Here is a 16195-nt window from a genome sequence, read left to right as displayed (position 1 = left end):
TGCGATCCTTATCCGCGAGTTTTTGACGAAAAACAACACGAACACTATCCAGCAGCCTTCAAATTCACCAGATCTGGCTCCCTGCGACTTTTTTCTGTTCAACCGAATTAAAAAACCGCTTCGTGGAACGCGTTACAGTACCCGAGAGGAGGTCATGACAAAATCGAAGACGGCTCTGATGGACATACCGAAAATTGAGTACCAGCGGTGTTTCGAGGATTGGATCAAGTGCTGGCGCAAGTGCATTGCAGTCAATGGGGACTACTTTGAAGGGGACCATATCGATTTGGACGAATAAATTTGTATTTTTGATTTTATGAATAAAGTCCTAAAACTTTTTGATCAAGGTAGTATGCGGCGCTCGTCCGCAATGGGTTAATAAGAACGCAATTACGCGTCGGAACGAGCCGTGGTTCTAAACAGTCGCGGTACAGGTCCGCGACAGAAACCAAGAGGAGGGTAGGATAACGGGTAGTCGGAAGAAGGAACAGTTAATTCGTTGTGTATCAGCGCCGGCAGCTACGAAGACGAGGCAACGAGAAGGCGCGCCGGTCCGGGGCCTTCCTGAGAAAATAACTAGAGATAATTACGCGCATAAATCAGAGCGTTAATATTCGGGGGCGTAGGTAGGAGGTGCAGGTATATTTTTGCCTATAGGTAGGCAGGTCCACTGGATGCGTGTACGCGCGAGCTACGAGGGAGAAAAGAACGGTCGACGACGGTTGGAAGAAGAACGAAGTGCTTCAACGTGGCGGGAAGGAAACGGTTCACGGTGAACCCGTAGGTAGAGAAACGGAGAACGATATAATGCCGACTACGGGATCGGTAGATCATTCGTTGGCCGTCGGGTACGCCTCCTTGTTAGCCAGGGTTTACTTAGTCCTGCGACGCTGCCACGACGTGCGTTACGCCCGCTAATAGCCCACCGGTAACGAACTACCGTCGGCATTTTTCTCGAGGACCTTTTAAGCGAGGACGCGTCTCTCCTCTCGCGGTGCCTCTTATCGATCATCCTCGTCATCCGTGCCGTGGAAAGGATCGCGTACCTCTGGAAGCGAATTCCACCAGCGACGCGTTTCTCTCTTAACGGAGATGATATACCGCGGCTGTAGCCGCGGCCCGATGGACATTCCGGTTATTAGTCGCGACAGCGGGGACGGGGCACACCCCGTACACCTCTCGTTCGTCCCTCGAGATTGAGGATCGTTCCTGGATGTGGTAGACCGCGCGAGACAGAGAGAATAAGAGAGAGAGAGAGAGAGAGAGAGCGAATGGGAATCGGTGGATCCGGCGCGGTGGTTACCCCACGAGCAATTTAATTACGCCGGCGGTATTTCCGATGGTTTTTCACCGGTATCGGTACGTGGTATCGGGAACCGACCACGGGCTGAAAAAAGAGGAACGCACAGTGGCGTTGAAACACTCATAACAGGTGGACCGATGGCCGGCCGGGAGATGCATCTTCGAGGTGGGCGGTCCCACACTCCTTAAATCAGCCCGCAGCCACCATAACATTAAGGCTGCCTCTCACGGCGCGTATTCCTTCCATTTCTCTCTCTTTCTCTCTCTCTTTATCTGTCTCACTCACTCGCTCACTCTTGCTCGCTCTCTTCGTCCCGTTCGCCGTTTATTTGTTTGCTTAGAGCGAGTAATTAGAAACCGATACAAATGGTTATTATTTATCGGCGAGGGGCGGCGGGTGTACGCCGAATGCAGAAGTAGGTAGGAGGGAACACCTTCTGATTGCCTGGCGTTATTAAACCGACCGATACCACCGGATAAATACACGGACGAGGCCAACATCGCTCGGCCAATATATAACGCCGCGATCGTTGCTAACAGCTTTCCGGTACGATATTTCGTTCGTTGCGAATTACGGGGGTCGACCGCGATGGTAGAAGAAAACCGCGATTCATGGAACTTTTACTTTTGGGATTTTTGATACTGGAACGGGACCGATATTTGTCGCGGAGGACGTATACGGTGATGGTTGGATTTGGAAGTTTAGAAGTTTAACGTGAAACAGAATTCTAGAGCGTTTAGTAGAGTCGTCGTTTGTGAGACCTATGAGTAGTGTTTGCTATAATTCTCGTTGTAATGTCTCGTGGATCTAGAAGTTTAATTTGTCCACTGTGAAACAGAGTTCTAGAGCGTCCACTAGAGTCGTTCGTGAGACCCAAAAATAGTGTTTACTATAGTCCTCGTTCTAATGTCTCGTGGATCTAGAAGTTTAATTTGTCCACTGTGAAACCGAGTTCTAGAGCGTGTACTAGAGTCGTTATTCGTGAGACCGGTGAGCAGTGTTTGCTATAGTTGTTCTAATGTCTCGTGGATCTAGAAGTTTAATTTTTCCACTGTGAAATCGAGTTCTAGAGCGTCTACTAGAGTCGTCGTTCCTGAAACTTGTGAGTAGTGTTCGCTATAGTTGTCGTTCCAATGTCTCGTGGATCTAGAAGTTTAATTTGTCCACCGTGAAACAGAGTTATAGAGCATCTACTAGAGTCGTCGTTCGTGAGACCCGTGAGTAGTGTTTGCTATAGTTGTCGTTCTAATGTCTCGTGGATCTAAAAGTTTAATTTGTCCACTGTGAAACCGAGTTCTAGAGCGCCTATCAGAGTTGTTCGTGAAAAACCCGCTAATAGTACTAAACACTATTTACAGTAGTCCACGCTCGAGATTTAGAAATTCGATTCGACCACCGTGAAACCGAGTTCTAGAGCACCTACCAGAGTCGTTCGTGAAAAACCCTCTCATAGTACTAAACAATATTTACGGTAGTCCTCACTCCAGATTTAGAAATTCGATTCGACCACCGTGAAACCGAGTTCTAGAGCGTCTACTAGAGCCGTCATCCGTGAGACCCGTGAATATTGTTTACTGTGATCCTCGTACCAGTGTCACGTAGATTTAGAAGTTTAATTTGTCCACCATGAAACCGAGTTCTAGAGCAGCTACCAGAGTCGTTCGTGAGACCCACAAATAGTGTTTACTATAGTCCTCGTTCTAATGTCTCGTGGATCTAGACGTTCAATTTTTCCACCGTGAAACCGAATTCTAGAGCGTCTACCAGAGTCGTTCGTAAGAAGACTGGCGAATAGTTTTTACTATAGTCCTCGTTCCAATATCTCGTAGATTTAGAAGTTCGATTCGACCACCATGAAACCGAATTCTAGAGCGTTTACTAGAGTAGTCGCCCGTGAGACCCGCGTAGTGTTTACTATAGCCTCTGTTACAGTGTCTCGTAGATCTAAAAGTTCGATTCGACCACCGTGAAACCGATTTCTAGAGCGTTTACTACATTCGTCATCCGTGAGACCCGCGAGTATTGTTTACAATAGTCCTCGTTCTCGTACGGGTCAGTGATTATTGTACGGTGGTGTTCGACAACGAAGAGTAGAGGGAAATTTCAAAGATTTCGAGAACATAACGGAGACGCTCGTCAGCTCGATGCACACCCGTGCCGCGTTTCCGAGGGACGCACGAATCGAAGAGGCGAATCTATCGCGATGCCAGACGCGTCCGTTAATAAAGTATAATGGGCACACGGTACCCCGGCGACGATGTACACCTGACCCGGCGAATACAATGGCCGTCTACGGCGTTCGAGCACCGATCACGTAGGCCACGTGTGTGAACGGCTCTTTAATACGGGCTCGTAAACCATCCGCGAGAAAAGGAAAGCTACGCGCCGTGACTCCCGACGGTGCCTCGTAAACAATAAATACAAAGGTGCACGAATACCGAACAACGTGCCAGAAATGGCTAATTAACGCCCGGGAAAAAGGAGGTCGTTCGAGAGCGTTCGTACCGAATCTTTCGTCGAGCTACCGAGCGTCCAAGGGAGATTTCCGCGCGCAAACCTCGCGGAAGTGCAAGCTCGCGCTTCTTTAATCCTCTTCGTTCGAAGATACGAGCACGAAAGTATCTAGACCCAGATCGATACGCAGAGACGAATGAAACGAGAGAGTATGGTTCGCTCGTCGAAGATGACGTGTCTTTGGTCGAGTGGAATTGTTCACGTCCATTAAATCGTCTCGTTGGGTCGATTATAGCAATTAGAGATTACAGAGCTCGACAATTCTTAGAGCGTACAGTGTGCTTCGAAAATCTATATTGTTTAGGTAACTGTGTTTGATCGTCGGTTCGATCGCAAGATTACTTGTAATATATTTTGTTACAAGTACGTAATTGTAACTTTGGTTCTTTATGAAATTTGGAAGCAAGTAACGACGAATGCGGGGGCTAGTGTCCAAGGGTGGTACTGTTGGGTTGTTAGGAATGTCATTTCGTTTCCCAAAATGGAGAATATACAATTTAATAGAATGTTTATACACTCTAAAAAAATCGTGTTTCACTTTCACCAAAAGAAAACGAAATCACTTTTCGAACAACCCAATAATAATTGTCATCGCTGTTAGAGGGACTTGAGTCAAGTTAGAGTTGAATTAGAGTCGAGTTAGAGGCAAATCAGAGTCGCGTTAGAGTCTAGTTAGAGTCGAGTTTGAGTCAAGTTAGACTCAACTTAGAGTCAAATTAGAGTTAAGATAGAGTCGAGTTAGAGTCAAGTTAGAGGCAAGTTAGACTCAAGTTAGAGTAGAGTTCAGGTCAAGTTAGACTCAACTTAGAGTCAAGTTAAAACCAAGTTAGACTCAAGTTAGACTCAAGTTAGACTCAAGTTAGAGTCGAGCTAGAGTCAAGTTAGAATCAAGTTAGACTCAAGTCAGAGCCAAGTTAGACTCAAGTTGGAGTAGAGTTCGGGTCAAGTTCGAGTCAAGTTAGGCTCAAGTTAGAGTCAAGTTAGAGCCAAGTTAGAGCCAAGTTAGAGACAAGTTAGAGCAAAGTTAGAGCCAAGTTAGACTCAAATTAGAGTAGAGTTCGGGTGAAGTTAGAGTCAAGTTAGAGCCTCTATTTGAGTCAAGATAGAGGACTCTGAACTCTAAGCTCTAGTCGCAAGGAAGTTCTTGGGTCGTTCTCGTCACAGGAGTTCCACACAAAAGCTAACTACAATTTCCCAAAAAATAAGACAGTACCAACACTGTCAAAAAATAGTCTCGAAGTAACCAGTCCTCCCATGTCTTCACCCAAACCAGAGTACAGAGAACTACAGACCAATGTCTCTACCTGGACAATATTTCTCGGATGATTCTCGCCACTACAGTTTAGCACGACTTCACATGTGTCTATTGAAACACCGTAATCGATCTCGTGAAAATTTCCCGGCCTTCGAGAAGGAAATTCAAAACACAAAATCGCCGCGACATCACCGCGGTATCGGGTTAATGGTCCGATTTATTTATCGTTGAAAAAATTGGGCAAAGGGCTAGCGAACGTCGAGCGGTAGGTAACGTTGATTAGCTTCCGTGTTGATTTAATTACTGGGGGAATAATTGGAATGCCTAGCGACGTTCCATCCCCCGTGCCGCGCTCGACATCCCTATACCCGTCGTTTGCTTCGCTTTGTCTCCTGCGTCCCGTCGCCCTCGCTAACCCGTCGCGAAACCCGGCGTTGCATATTCATCGATGGATTAATATATATCCCATGTGTCGAAGGCCCGACTGGAAACGATGTTACAACCGCCCGAAATACGAACGATAACGAATTTCCGTATCGAGGTACACACACTGACCGAAATTACCGCCGTAACAAGCCTCGAGTAACCGAGTGCTCGGTGTCTCGAGCACTCCGTTCCCAGTAATCGACGGGTGGTACGCGCGGCGGTGAGAGAGAGAGTATCGAGCGTGAAACTCGCTCTTGGTCGATGATACATTTATTTACAACCGTTCGAAACCCAGTCGTTCCTCATACAACCCGATCTCAGCATTCCCCGGATGCGTTCACGCGACACGATCCCTCGAACTGGACTCGAACGGTCATCAATGGTCCCGATAGCTGAAAATACTCCAGGGTAAGACACAATAAACAACCTCCCGATGAAAGATACAATACAAAGTGGACCGTTGGTGAAAAGCAACCGGGAACGATGGCTGGGCCAGCCACGGGGCAAAAACATTTTTCCGTCCGGGTTTCTCGCGCATGGTACGCGTTCCGCGTTCCGCGGCGCGTGATAGACGACGCGTGTAGGATGCGCCGCGGGGCGAACAGACGCGGCGAAAGACAACGGAGCTCGTTGCCAATTTCCAGCGGTGCGCGAGTAGACGCGTCGCAAAAAAACCGTGGCCGTGTACGGTTACGTTCGTAACGGCGGCCATAGGCGAAGCGGTATATCGCGGCGATGTTATCCGCAAACACGCGGGTTCGGCCAATTTATCCCAAGGGACGGGGCCGTGCGCAGGGGAGGGGAGGGGAGGAGAGTGTGGGGCAACCTTGTCCAGCGGAATGAATTCAGCGCGCAGCCCCTGTGCGGTTCGGGCGCACCGCACGCCAACCCTCTCGCGTTTCGCGGACCACCTCCACGGACAGCGTGCCGCATCCCCCAGTTTTCCCGCCCGTTTTCCATCCCGTGCCATCCACGGCCATCACGCTCGAGGTTTCCTTCCTCTCTTAGTTTTCCATCGGTGTTAGGTGTGGAACGGCCGTTAAGGCCGGCTCAGGAACGCTCGTATGGGATACGACGCGTGATAACAAGAACGACAGAGCCTCGTTCGCGGTGAATTGTTTTTGGCGTACGGGTCGTTGCTAACGCGACGATGATGATCCGACGATGGTTATGGTGGATATGAGGGTATCATTGACAGGGCGGATTCAACGAGATTCGATTTTTCGGGGGGTAGGCAGTGGTGAAGTCTCCTGGATGAAGACACGAGATTTGATTTTTCGGAGGGTAGGTAGGGGTGGAGTCTTATTGATAAAGACTCGAGAGGACTAGTTGCTTCGAGAGTATTTTTTGGTAAGGTTGGTACTGTCTTATTTCTTGGGAATTGTATTTATCTTTTAAGTGGAACTCCAGTGACGAGAATGAACGAAGAATATACTTCCGAATAGAGCTTAGAGTAAAGAGTCCTCTATCTTGACTCAAATCGAGACTCTAAGTTGGCTCTAACTTGACCCGAACTCTACTCTAACTTGAGTCTAACTTGGCTCTAATTTAGCTCTAACTTGGCTCTAACTTGACTCTAACTCTACTCTAACTTGACTTTAACTTGACTCTAACTTGACTCTAACTTGAGTCTAACTTGACTCTAACTTGACTTTAACTCGACTCTAACTTGAGTCTAACTTGACTCTAACGTGAGTCTAACTTGACTCTAACTTGATCCTAACTTGACTCTAACTTGATCCTAACTTGACTCTAACTTGACCCGAACTCTACTCTAAGTTGAGAAGGGGATAGTTCCAGGAGGAGCTTATTGGAGTTTTAATTATGTTTTAATAATGTTTTCGATGGTGTTTTTCGTTGCAGTAGAAAGTGAGAGAATTTGGATAATTTAAGATCCTTGGAGGAGGGGGATTCGTGGGTTTCGAGTGGGAGGCTAGCATTTGTTTCGAATCGAATTTACAAGATTGTTTTTGGTTGCAATAGAAAGTGAGAAGCTAAGAAAATTTAGAAAACTTAAGATCCTCGTCGAAGAGGATTCGTGGTTTCTAAATAGAAGGTTGGAAGTGTAATTTCGAATCGAATTTACGCGGTTGTTAATATTTCAATGATATTTCGTCCCTCGTTAGAAAATGGGAAGTAGAAAATTTGGAAAACTTACGATCCTCGTCGAGAAGGGTTTTTGGTTTTGTAAGTAGAAGGTTGGAAATGTTTTGAATCGATTTTTTGCGATTGTTAACCTTGTGATGGTGTTTCGTCCTTCGTTGCAATATAAGTTAAAAAATCTAGGAAAACTAGAATCTAACCTAATCCCTAAGATTTAAATGCTTCGTCCTTCCTTACGATGTAAACTAGGAAACTTAAGAAAACTATCATGCAACCTAGTCTCTAAAATTTAGAAAATATTTCGTCTTTCCTTACGATGTAAACTAGCAAACCTAAGCAAACCTAAGAAAACTAGAATGCAAAGAAACACCGATTTCAGTAGTATGTTATCCTTCCTTACAATATAACCCAGAGAACCTATAAAGAAACTAGTGACGAACGGGGCACAGATTTCGCCAGTATTTCCATCAATTCCCACAAACCAGAAAATCCACGTAGATTCCCATCGATATTTAACCCTCCCTAAAATAAATATTTACAGCCACCCGCGCGCGATAGAAGAATTAGCGCCGACTAATCGCGCGCTTAACTTCGTCGACCCAAGATACTTAACCTCTCGGCTTAACCTTCTACCCCCACCTTTCTCAACAGCGATGGCTTAAAAGTCCAACTCGGTTGGTCCACGCAATCTCGAACGACCAATCGAACCATCCTCGCGAATTCTCCGTAAAAATCGTCCACGTGATTCTTACACCCCATAGCAAAGAAACACGTGACCCCACACCGAGGTACCCGAAACGATCGAGGCAACTCGTCCGTGAGGTCAGTCGTCCTCTCCACGTATTATAACGAATATCAATACCGGGAATAATCCTTTAACTCGTTACCATCGGACAACTGGTGATCCGCTCCACATATTGGCGGTTTGGTGTACACCGGCCCGGCTGATTGCCACGGGGGCCCTTAGATTTATTGACCTGTCAATGGCGGGCGCGCGAAAACGGCGAATTTACAACGCCGCAGGTGTTAAGTTCCGCCGTGCGTGTAATAACGGCCTGATCCCGAGCCTACGGTAAGCCACACCGTAATTATATTTCCGAACCTCTGGCCCGCCACCTTTGTCATTATCACCCGAGGCGGCGCGGCCGTAACTCAGCGAGATCCATTGACCGTGTGCGCGTGAACGATAACAGAGAGGAGAACGTTATGGGTCGATGGATCGCGCGCGAATCCGCAATTTTTTTTCAACCTGCGCCACGCACCTCGATAGGTAATTATTTCGAAAAGTCCGAGAGGTTAATTTACGAGCGGTGCACGTTCCCGTTCGGGGCACCGGTTACGTCGCACGGGCTCCCGTCAGCGATACGCGACGAAATATGAACGAGAAACAACATTGTACAGTTGGAAATAATAAACAACATTGGAAATAATAAACGATGGAAAAACAGAAGTAAGAGATGCGATTCGAGCTTACCTTGAGCCGGGTCAATCGTGGTTCCTCCGTGGCCAGCTTCGCCAACGCTTGGTAGTCACCCTGTGCAGCTCGGACCAACCATTCGCGCGACTTGCCGTCCAGTTGCTACTCGCGGGCACGAAAAACGTTTCGGTTAACGAGTTGCACCGGACGAACGGTACCGTACGGAGATCTGCGGTGTCCCGATTATCACCGGTCGGTTTACTTCTCGTATGAAACTTGAATGGTTTGAGGAATCTTGATGGTTTTTCTTTTGTTTAAAAGTTGAAACTTGGGAGTTGATAATGTTGATAATTGCGATACAAAGTGGGAGTCTAGAAAATTTGGGAGACTTTAGATTCTCGTCGAGAAGGGTTTTTGGGTTTTTTTAGTAGAAGGTTGGAAGTTTTTCGCGATTGTTGACCTTTCGATGGTGTCCCTCGTTAGAAAGTGGGAAGTTTAGAAAATTTAGAAAAATTTTAAATTACTAGACTTTTTCTAAGGGTCGAAGATTTTTTTTTAAATTATTCACGTTTTCCCACAAACTCGGATCAGTTTCACAAATCGGACCGAACAGGGACTCCCTTCGGATGCATTGACAATTATTCAACCTGTGGATTTACCGAGTCATTTTACGAAACAATTTTATCCATTCACAGTGCTCTTCACCTGCACCTGATTTCCAAAGAAACGATCGCAAACTTCCCGAATAATTAGCATCAAAGATCGCGATTACTACTATTTCATATGTACTATTTCATAGTACACCCAGAAAATTTTCCCACATATTTCCACCGTGTACTTTTCCCCGATTAATTCCCCATCCGTCCAAACAACATACGTAAAATTTCAGGTTAATCGGTTGCACGTTTGAAGAACAGCTGAAAATTGAAATCGACCGAGTACGATCGGGACACTCTGCGTTCGCGATACGAGTCGCGAGATGATCTCCGACCGGTTCCGTTCGAAGCGTGTGCGCGCGCGCTCGCGCGCGTGATAATCACCGATCCACGGAAGACGACGACGAACGACGATGAACTTACCGAGGCAACGGAAGCGCTGTCATCCTCGTCGGCACCCTGCGGGGAAAAGAAGAAAGTCAGTCACTCGGTCGGCTCGGCCGCTCGAAAAATGAACGTTAGGTTCGCGCGCGACGGGGCGAAAACCGTGGTGCATCTCACTGCGTGGAACCGGTCGTCCCCGCGCGGCTCTCGTCTCGCGAGGGGGTGAAGCGAAAGAGGGAGAGAAACGGGGTGGGATGGTATAAGGGGGGGAAACGTGGGGGAGAAAATGCGTAAAAGCAGCGGGGCGCCGCGTACCACGAACGCGCTCCGGTCATCGGATTGATATACGGATCCAATAATTGATTCTCTGACGCAAGACCGCGGGGGACTGGACCAACTTACGCAACCCCTGTCGACCACCGCCGGGGCCCGTTGAGCAGCACCGGACTCTCGTTCGATGGACGTCTCGGGTCCCGGGTTAGGCAAACTTGGTGCGTGATCGCCGTTTGGCAACCGGGAGTTCTCTATCGAGTCGAGTGATCGGGGAACCGCGTCGTGTGTTCGTGGAATATGTATGGGTGCTTCGTCTGATTTATAGCGCGTCGAGATACGATGGAAAATCGTTTTTGCCGCGCGGGCTGGGTGGGACGGCTTCGAATCGCTCTCGACGAGACGAGGATTTAAATCCGGATCTTTTGTTCCTCGAATCGACCCGGTTACTTTCTCGCGCGAGGTTACAACGAACGATTGTGAACGATACACCTCTACCGCGATGGGTACCTTCCGTGGATGTGGTTCCGCTCGTGGTACGCGTCGAGTACACACTGCTGGGGGGAAAAATCGATTTGAAACTCGAATTTCTTTTGGGGTGATGTTTTTCTCGATTTGAGCGCTGATAGAGGGACTTTTGGGGGATAGCTACTGTGCACGGTTCGCAAGATGTCCTATGAACGACACAGTGGTTCTTGTCGCGTCACAGCGATCTGGTAAAGCGAATTTCTTTCTTAAATAAGCTGTTTTTTAATTCGAATAATCTCTCCACCATGCCAATGTGTCGTCTACAATACAGTTGATGGATAGCTACTGTCCACAGTTTGCAAGATGTCCTATGGACCGTACAGGAATTCACTTCGCGTCACACTGATCTTGTAAGTAGAATTTTTTTTTCGGTTAACTGTTTTTTTAATTCGAATAATCTGTCCACCGTGCCAATGTGTCGTCTGTAATACAATTGCGGAATAGCTACTGTCCACGGTTCACAAGATGTCCTGTGAACAATACAGGAATTCGCTTTGCGTCACACTGATCTCGTAAGTAGAATTTTTTTTTCGGTTAACCGTTTTTTTAATTCGAATAATCTGTCCACCGTGCCAATGTGTCGTCTATAATAGAGTTGGGTAGACAGTAGTTGGGGGACAGCTACTGTGCACGGTTCACAAGATGTCCTATGAACGATACAGTGGCTCTCGTCGCGTCACACCGGTCTTGTAAGTCGAATTTTTTTTTATAACGTTTATTTCAATTTGTATAATCTGTCCACTGTGCCGTTTATAATACAGTCGAGGGATAGCTACTGTACACGGTTCACAAAATGTCCTACGAAAGGTACAGTGGCTTTTGTCGCGTCACAGTGATCTGGTAAGTCGAATTTCTTTCTTAGATAATTCTCTTTGCAATTGGAATAGTCTTGCCACTGTGTCAGCGTCTTGTCTAGAATACTATTGAGGGATAGCTACTGTGCACGGTTCGCAAGATGTCCTATAAACAATACAAGAATTTGCTTCGTGTCACACCGATTTTGTAAGTCAAATTTTTCTTTTGGATAACGTTTCTTTCAATTTGAATAACTTCTTCACCATGCCAATATGTCATCCACAATACAATCGAGGGTTAGCTACTGTGCACGGTTCACAAGATTACCTATGGGCGGTACAGGAGTTCGCTTTGTGTCACACCGATCTTGTAAGTCAAATTTTTCTTTTGGATAACGTTTGTTTCAATTTGAATAACTTCTTCACCATGCCAATATGTCATCCACAATACAATCGAGGGTTAGCTACTGTGCACGGTTCACAAGATTACCTATGGGCGGTACAGGGGCTCGCTTCGTGTCACACCGATTTCGTAACTCGAATTTCTTTTTTTCTTTTTATATATTTATCTCCAACAATTTCTCTATAATTCCAACGTGTCGTCCACAATACCTTTGAGGTATATGTACTGTGCACGATTCGCAAGATGTCCTGCGAACGATACAGTGGCTCACTTCGCGTCACACCGATCTCGTAACTCGAATTTCTTCTCTTTTGATACTTAACTCTAACAATTTCTCTACAGTGCCAACGTGTCGTCTAAAATACAGTCGGAGGGTACTGTGCACGGTTTCAAAGAAGTCCTGCGAGACGGTACAGGTACTCTGACTGTCCCACTAAGTGTCCAAACCGTCTTATTTACCAACTACGTTTCTCGATCCACTTAGAACAAACTCACCTTCCTTCCGCAGGACATTTTCTCAGTCGTGCACAGTACCATCGTCCAATAAGCGTGCTGACTGACAACTAGCGCCTCTTCTCTACCAATTGGACAGCAAGACAGTGAAAATTCTCGATATTCGTCCCAAGCCTGGCACTCTAACGCATCTACCTCGACTACTCGAAAGCGGGAGGCACCTACCGGGGAACATCGAACTTTATTTTGCGAAATCGATACTCACGTTGCGATATTCCGGACAAGAGGCAGGAATACGGTCGATCCTCCAACTTATCCAACTCACACGGTACACGGAGACCGGTAATTAATCATCGTTCCTCTGTCGTCTTACGGAGCAGATTCGAGAAGCTGTCTACGAGAGCTCTCTGTGCCGAAATAAATCCCTAGGAAACTGGTTCGTCGAGAGTATACGCCATTTTAGGTTTCCGCGGCTTTTCTCGCGACGTTACGATGCGCCAGGAAGACGCAGAAACGTAGGACGAAGATGGAGAGGGAGGTAGATAGGTGGTGAGGAGCGGCTGATCCCAAGAACGTTAAACGACTACTCATCCCTGTTAAACTGTTTGTATTTTCACTCGTCACGGCTGCATCGTCCGTTCGAGGTGCTCACATCGACACTCGTATCCGAATCAATCGTGACTCCTCGTAAATTACTCGAACCGAGGCGGGGGCCGCGAGATGCGCGCTCCAAGTTCGGCCGAGTCATCGTTAACCGGGGCCTCCGATATATCTCTATCGATCGACACCACCTCGCGTGTCCTTAAGTGAAATCGTGATTCCGGGGGCCGATCGGCCCCCTGACCGTAAACTCGTTCGCATACCGCGCGTTCCGCGGTTAATTTAATTTCGGTTCAAATTCGCGTCACAGCTCGCTCGATCCGACCACGCCAATTGTCACGGGACGATGTTTCTCGCGTTCGCGGAGCAGAGTGTACACTTAACCCTCCGCTCTGGTTCAGATTATGGTGTTGGAGTCATTTCTGACTCGCTGATTGCCGTCACGGTGGAGTCATTTGTGACTCGCTGATCGCGGTCACGATGAAGTTACTTGTGACTCGCTGATCGCATTTACAGTCAAGTCATTTGTAACTCGTCGATCGCGGTCACGGTGGAGTCATTTGTGACTCACTTATCGCGGTCACGGTGGAGTCATTTGTGACTCACTTATCGCGGTCACGGTGGAGTCATTTGTGACTCACTTATCGCGGTCACGGTGGAGTCATTTGTGATTCAATTATCGCAGAGTGGTCACTTGTGACTCGCTGATCGCATTTACAGTCAAGTCATTTGTAACTCGTCGATCGCGGTCACGGTGGAGTCATTTGTGACTCACTTATCGCGGTCACGGTGGAGTCATTTGTAATTCAGTTATCGCGGTTATAGTGGAGTAACTTGTGACTCGCAGATCGCATTCATAGTAGAGTTATTTGTAACTCGCTGATCGTGGTCACGATGGAGTTCTTTGTGACTCGCTGATCGCGTTTACGGTGAAGTCACGCGTGACTCACTTGTCACGTTCACAGTGCAGTCACTTGTGATTCGCTGATCGCATTCACGGTGGAGTCATTTCTAACTCTTCTGACTCGCTAATCGCGTTCACGGTGGAGTCACTGGTGACTCCCTCATCGCGTTCTCAGTGGAGTCATTTCTGACTCTTCTGACTCGCTGATCGTGTTCACAGTGGAGTCATTTCTGACTCTTCTGACTCGCTGATCGTGTTCACAGTGGAGTCATTTCTGACTCTTCTGACTCGCGAATCGTCCCGAGATTGATCCACCGGCGAGCGTGTCACCGAGATACGTGTTTCTCGTCCATCTCTGAAACCTTCTCCGGAATGAGAGCCACTGACCCCCTGTCGCGTCAGGTGGTGCAGCGAGGTACGTTCCCAGCTTTCGTGCGCTACGACCTCTCTTTCTCTCTCTCTCTCTTTTGTCTCTCTTTCTCTCTCCACGAACGAGAGACGTCCATGCCCTCGTGCAAATGCATCGATACACACGGACGGAGATAGTCTTTATTATGTACGCGTCCCGAGCGTTATCCGCCATCGGTGATTCGACAATCGTATTTTCAATAAGCGGTTGTTATTGCCCGACCGGCTTAACAATAACAGCGCCGACGGATCGCAAACAGTCGGTTTTCTTTCTTTTAGGGCTCGTCGACGAAAACGCAGAGAGTAATCTTTCGATGACTCTCTCGACCGATCACTATAGCGAGGAACGAGAGTACCTTTGAAAAAAGTAGCTACTCTCTCCGCAAGTAACGAGAGACACTTGGAGTTCTCAAGGTTGTGAAAGATAATGGATAGTTTCAGGTCTAGACTGAACACCGATCGAAGAACCAGGATTGTACAATTTCAAAAAAAAGTACCTATCCTGTACTCGAAGGTCGATTATAAGAAATGTCCATCTTGGACGAGGTTCTCGAGAAAACAGTCATCCACGAGAGGGTTAATCGTGGAAGACGTTTACCAAACTCGCGACACGAACTTTGCAAGAGTTGTCAATTCGCGAAAGAAAATAGACTAATCTTAAAAGATTCTCTCACCTATCTATTAACGTTGGTTGGTTAAGGTTTGCGCAAACGTTTCACAGTCCCTATTCGTAGTTCTCCAAGCAGTTCCATAGTTCGAAGAGCCACAGTTCGTTAAACTAGAGCTACTTGTCACCCTTTAATAGCATCGATGGATCGAAAACGGAACTCATTGGTAGATCATCGATAGCCTCGTGCAGCGACCACTTCCGGCCAAATGGTCGCGAACAAGACGATATCCCTGTAGTACCTAATTGACTCCCGTAACGTTGCGATCACCGAGTTTATCTTATCACCTAACGACGATTTCGTACGCAAAATTTGTCAACACTCGACATCGATAAGCGAATGGAATATTAACGACCATCTATAAAGCACAAGATCGTAGGTTTCACGTGTTGTCGTTATGTTTCGTCGACGTTGAAACGATCTCGAGCCAAAGAAGCGTCCGCGGATAGTTTCCTCGGCGTCGCGACCAAGGTGTACGAGGAACACGCGTTCGTTTCCTCGTATCTCTCGGTTAAGAAATATGCAAATGGTCCCATCCTGTCCCGGCGCAACGAGTCCGTGAACGATCGGACAGACGTACGAGTCAGAAACGGTGAAGCCGCGGGACCGTCTACCATAATGGCGCGCGTTATCAGATAAGCTTATAGAAGGCGCGGTAATCGTAATAGCATCGCAACGATGGCTCGTCCGATTCATCGTGGCCAGAGATCGAAAAGGAGAACGAACGATGGCGGGTAGCCCCGTACGGTCGTAGGGGGGAGCCTGTATATAAGACAGGTCCATCCTCGTCGGCGCCTGGTCCCGTCAGCGGGTCACTGTTTCATCGTAATTAATATTTTAATTGAGATCACCGGGAATTAATTAACGCAACGGCGTCGTCGAGCCCCACCAAGTCCGTCTGGACAGTTCGTTTAATCGATCTGGTAGGTAACACGCTGCCTGCCACGGGTTGGCTAACGTCCTGTGAGTCTCGTTTCGTGAATTTTCGTCGTAGGTTCACGCCCTCTAGCGATCACCGAGCTAATCGTTTCTTTTACCTCGCGAGAAGTTCGGGGAATCACCCGTTCGTTGCACACCGAGTCACCGGTTCATGGGAGTCCATTGAGGGG

The 16195-nt window shown here is 47.5% G+C and overlaps 1 protein-coding gene across 2 annotated transcripts in view; it reads right to left on the bottom strand.

Annotated features, from left to right (window-relative positions):
• Positions 1-16195, bottom strand: part of LOC143148748 (ankyrin repeat domain-containing protein SOWAHC-like) — a 189168-nt gene that overhangs the window by 143433 nt on the left and 29540 nt on the right. For both annotated transcript variants that reach the window (XM_076315399.1, XM_076315400.1), the window contains 2 exons: positions 10098-10133; positions 9076-9180 (listed from right to left, as the gene is read on the bottom strand). In XM_076315399.1, the coding sequence (XP_076171514.1) occupies positions 9076-9180; positions 10098-10133 (141 nt within the window). The remainder of the gene's footprint in view (positions 1-9075; positions 9181-10097; positions 10134-16195) is intronic.

Source organism: Ptiloglossa arizonensis, chromosome 6 (assembly GCF_051014685.1).
Source record: "Ptiloglossa arizonensis isolate GNS036 chromosome 6, iyPtiAriz1_principal, whole genome shotgun sequence".
Taxonomy (NCBI): domain Eukaryota; kingdom Metazoa; phylum Arthropoda; class Insecta; order Hymenoptera; family Colletidae; genus Ptiloglossa; species Ptiloglossa arizonensis.
This window is presented reverse-complemented; position numbering and strand designations above follow the sequence as displayed.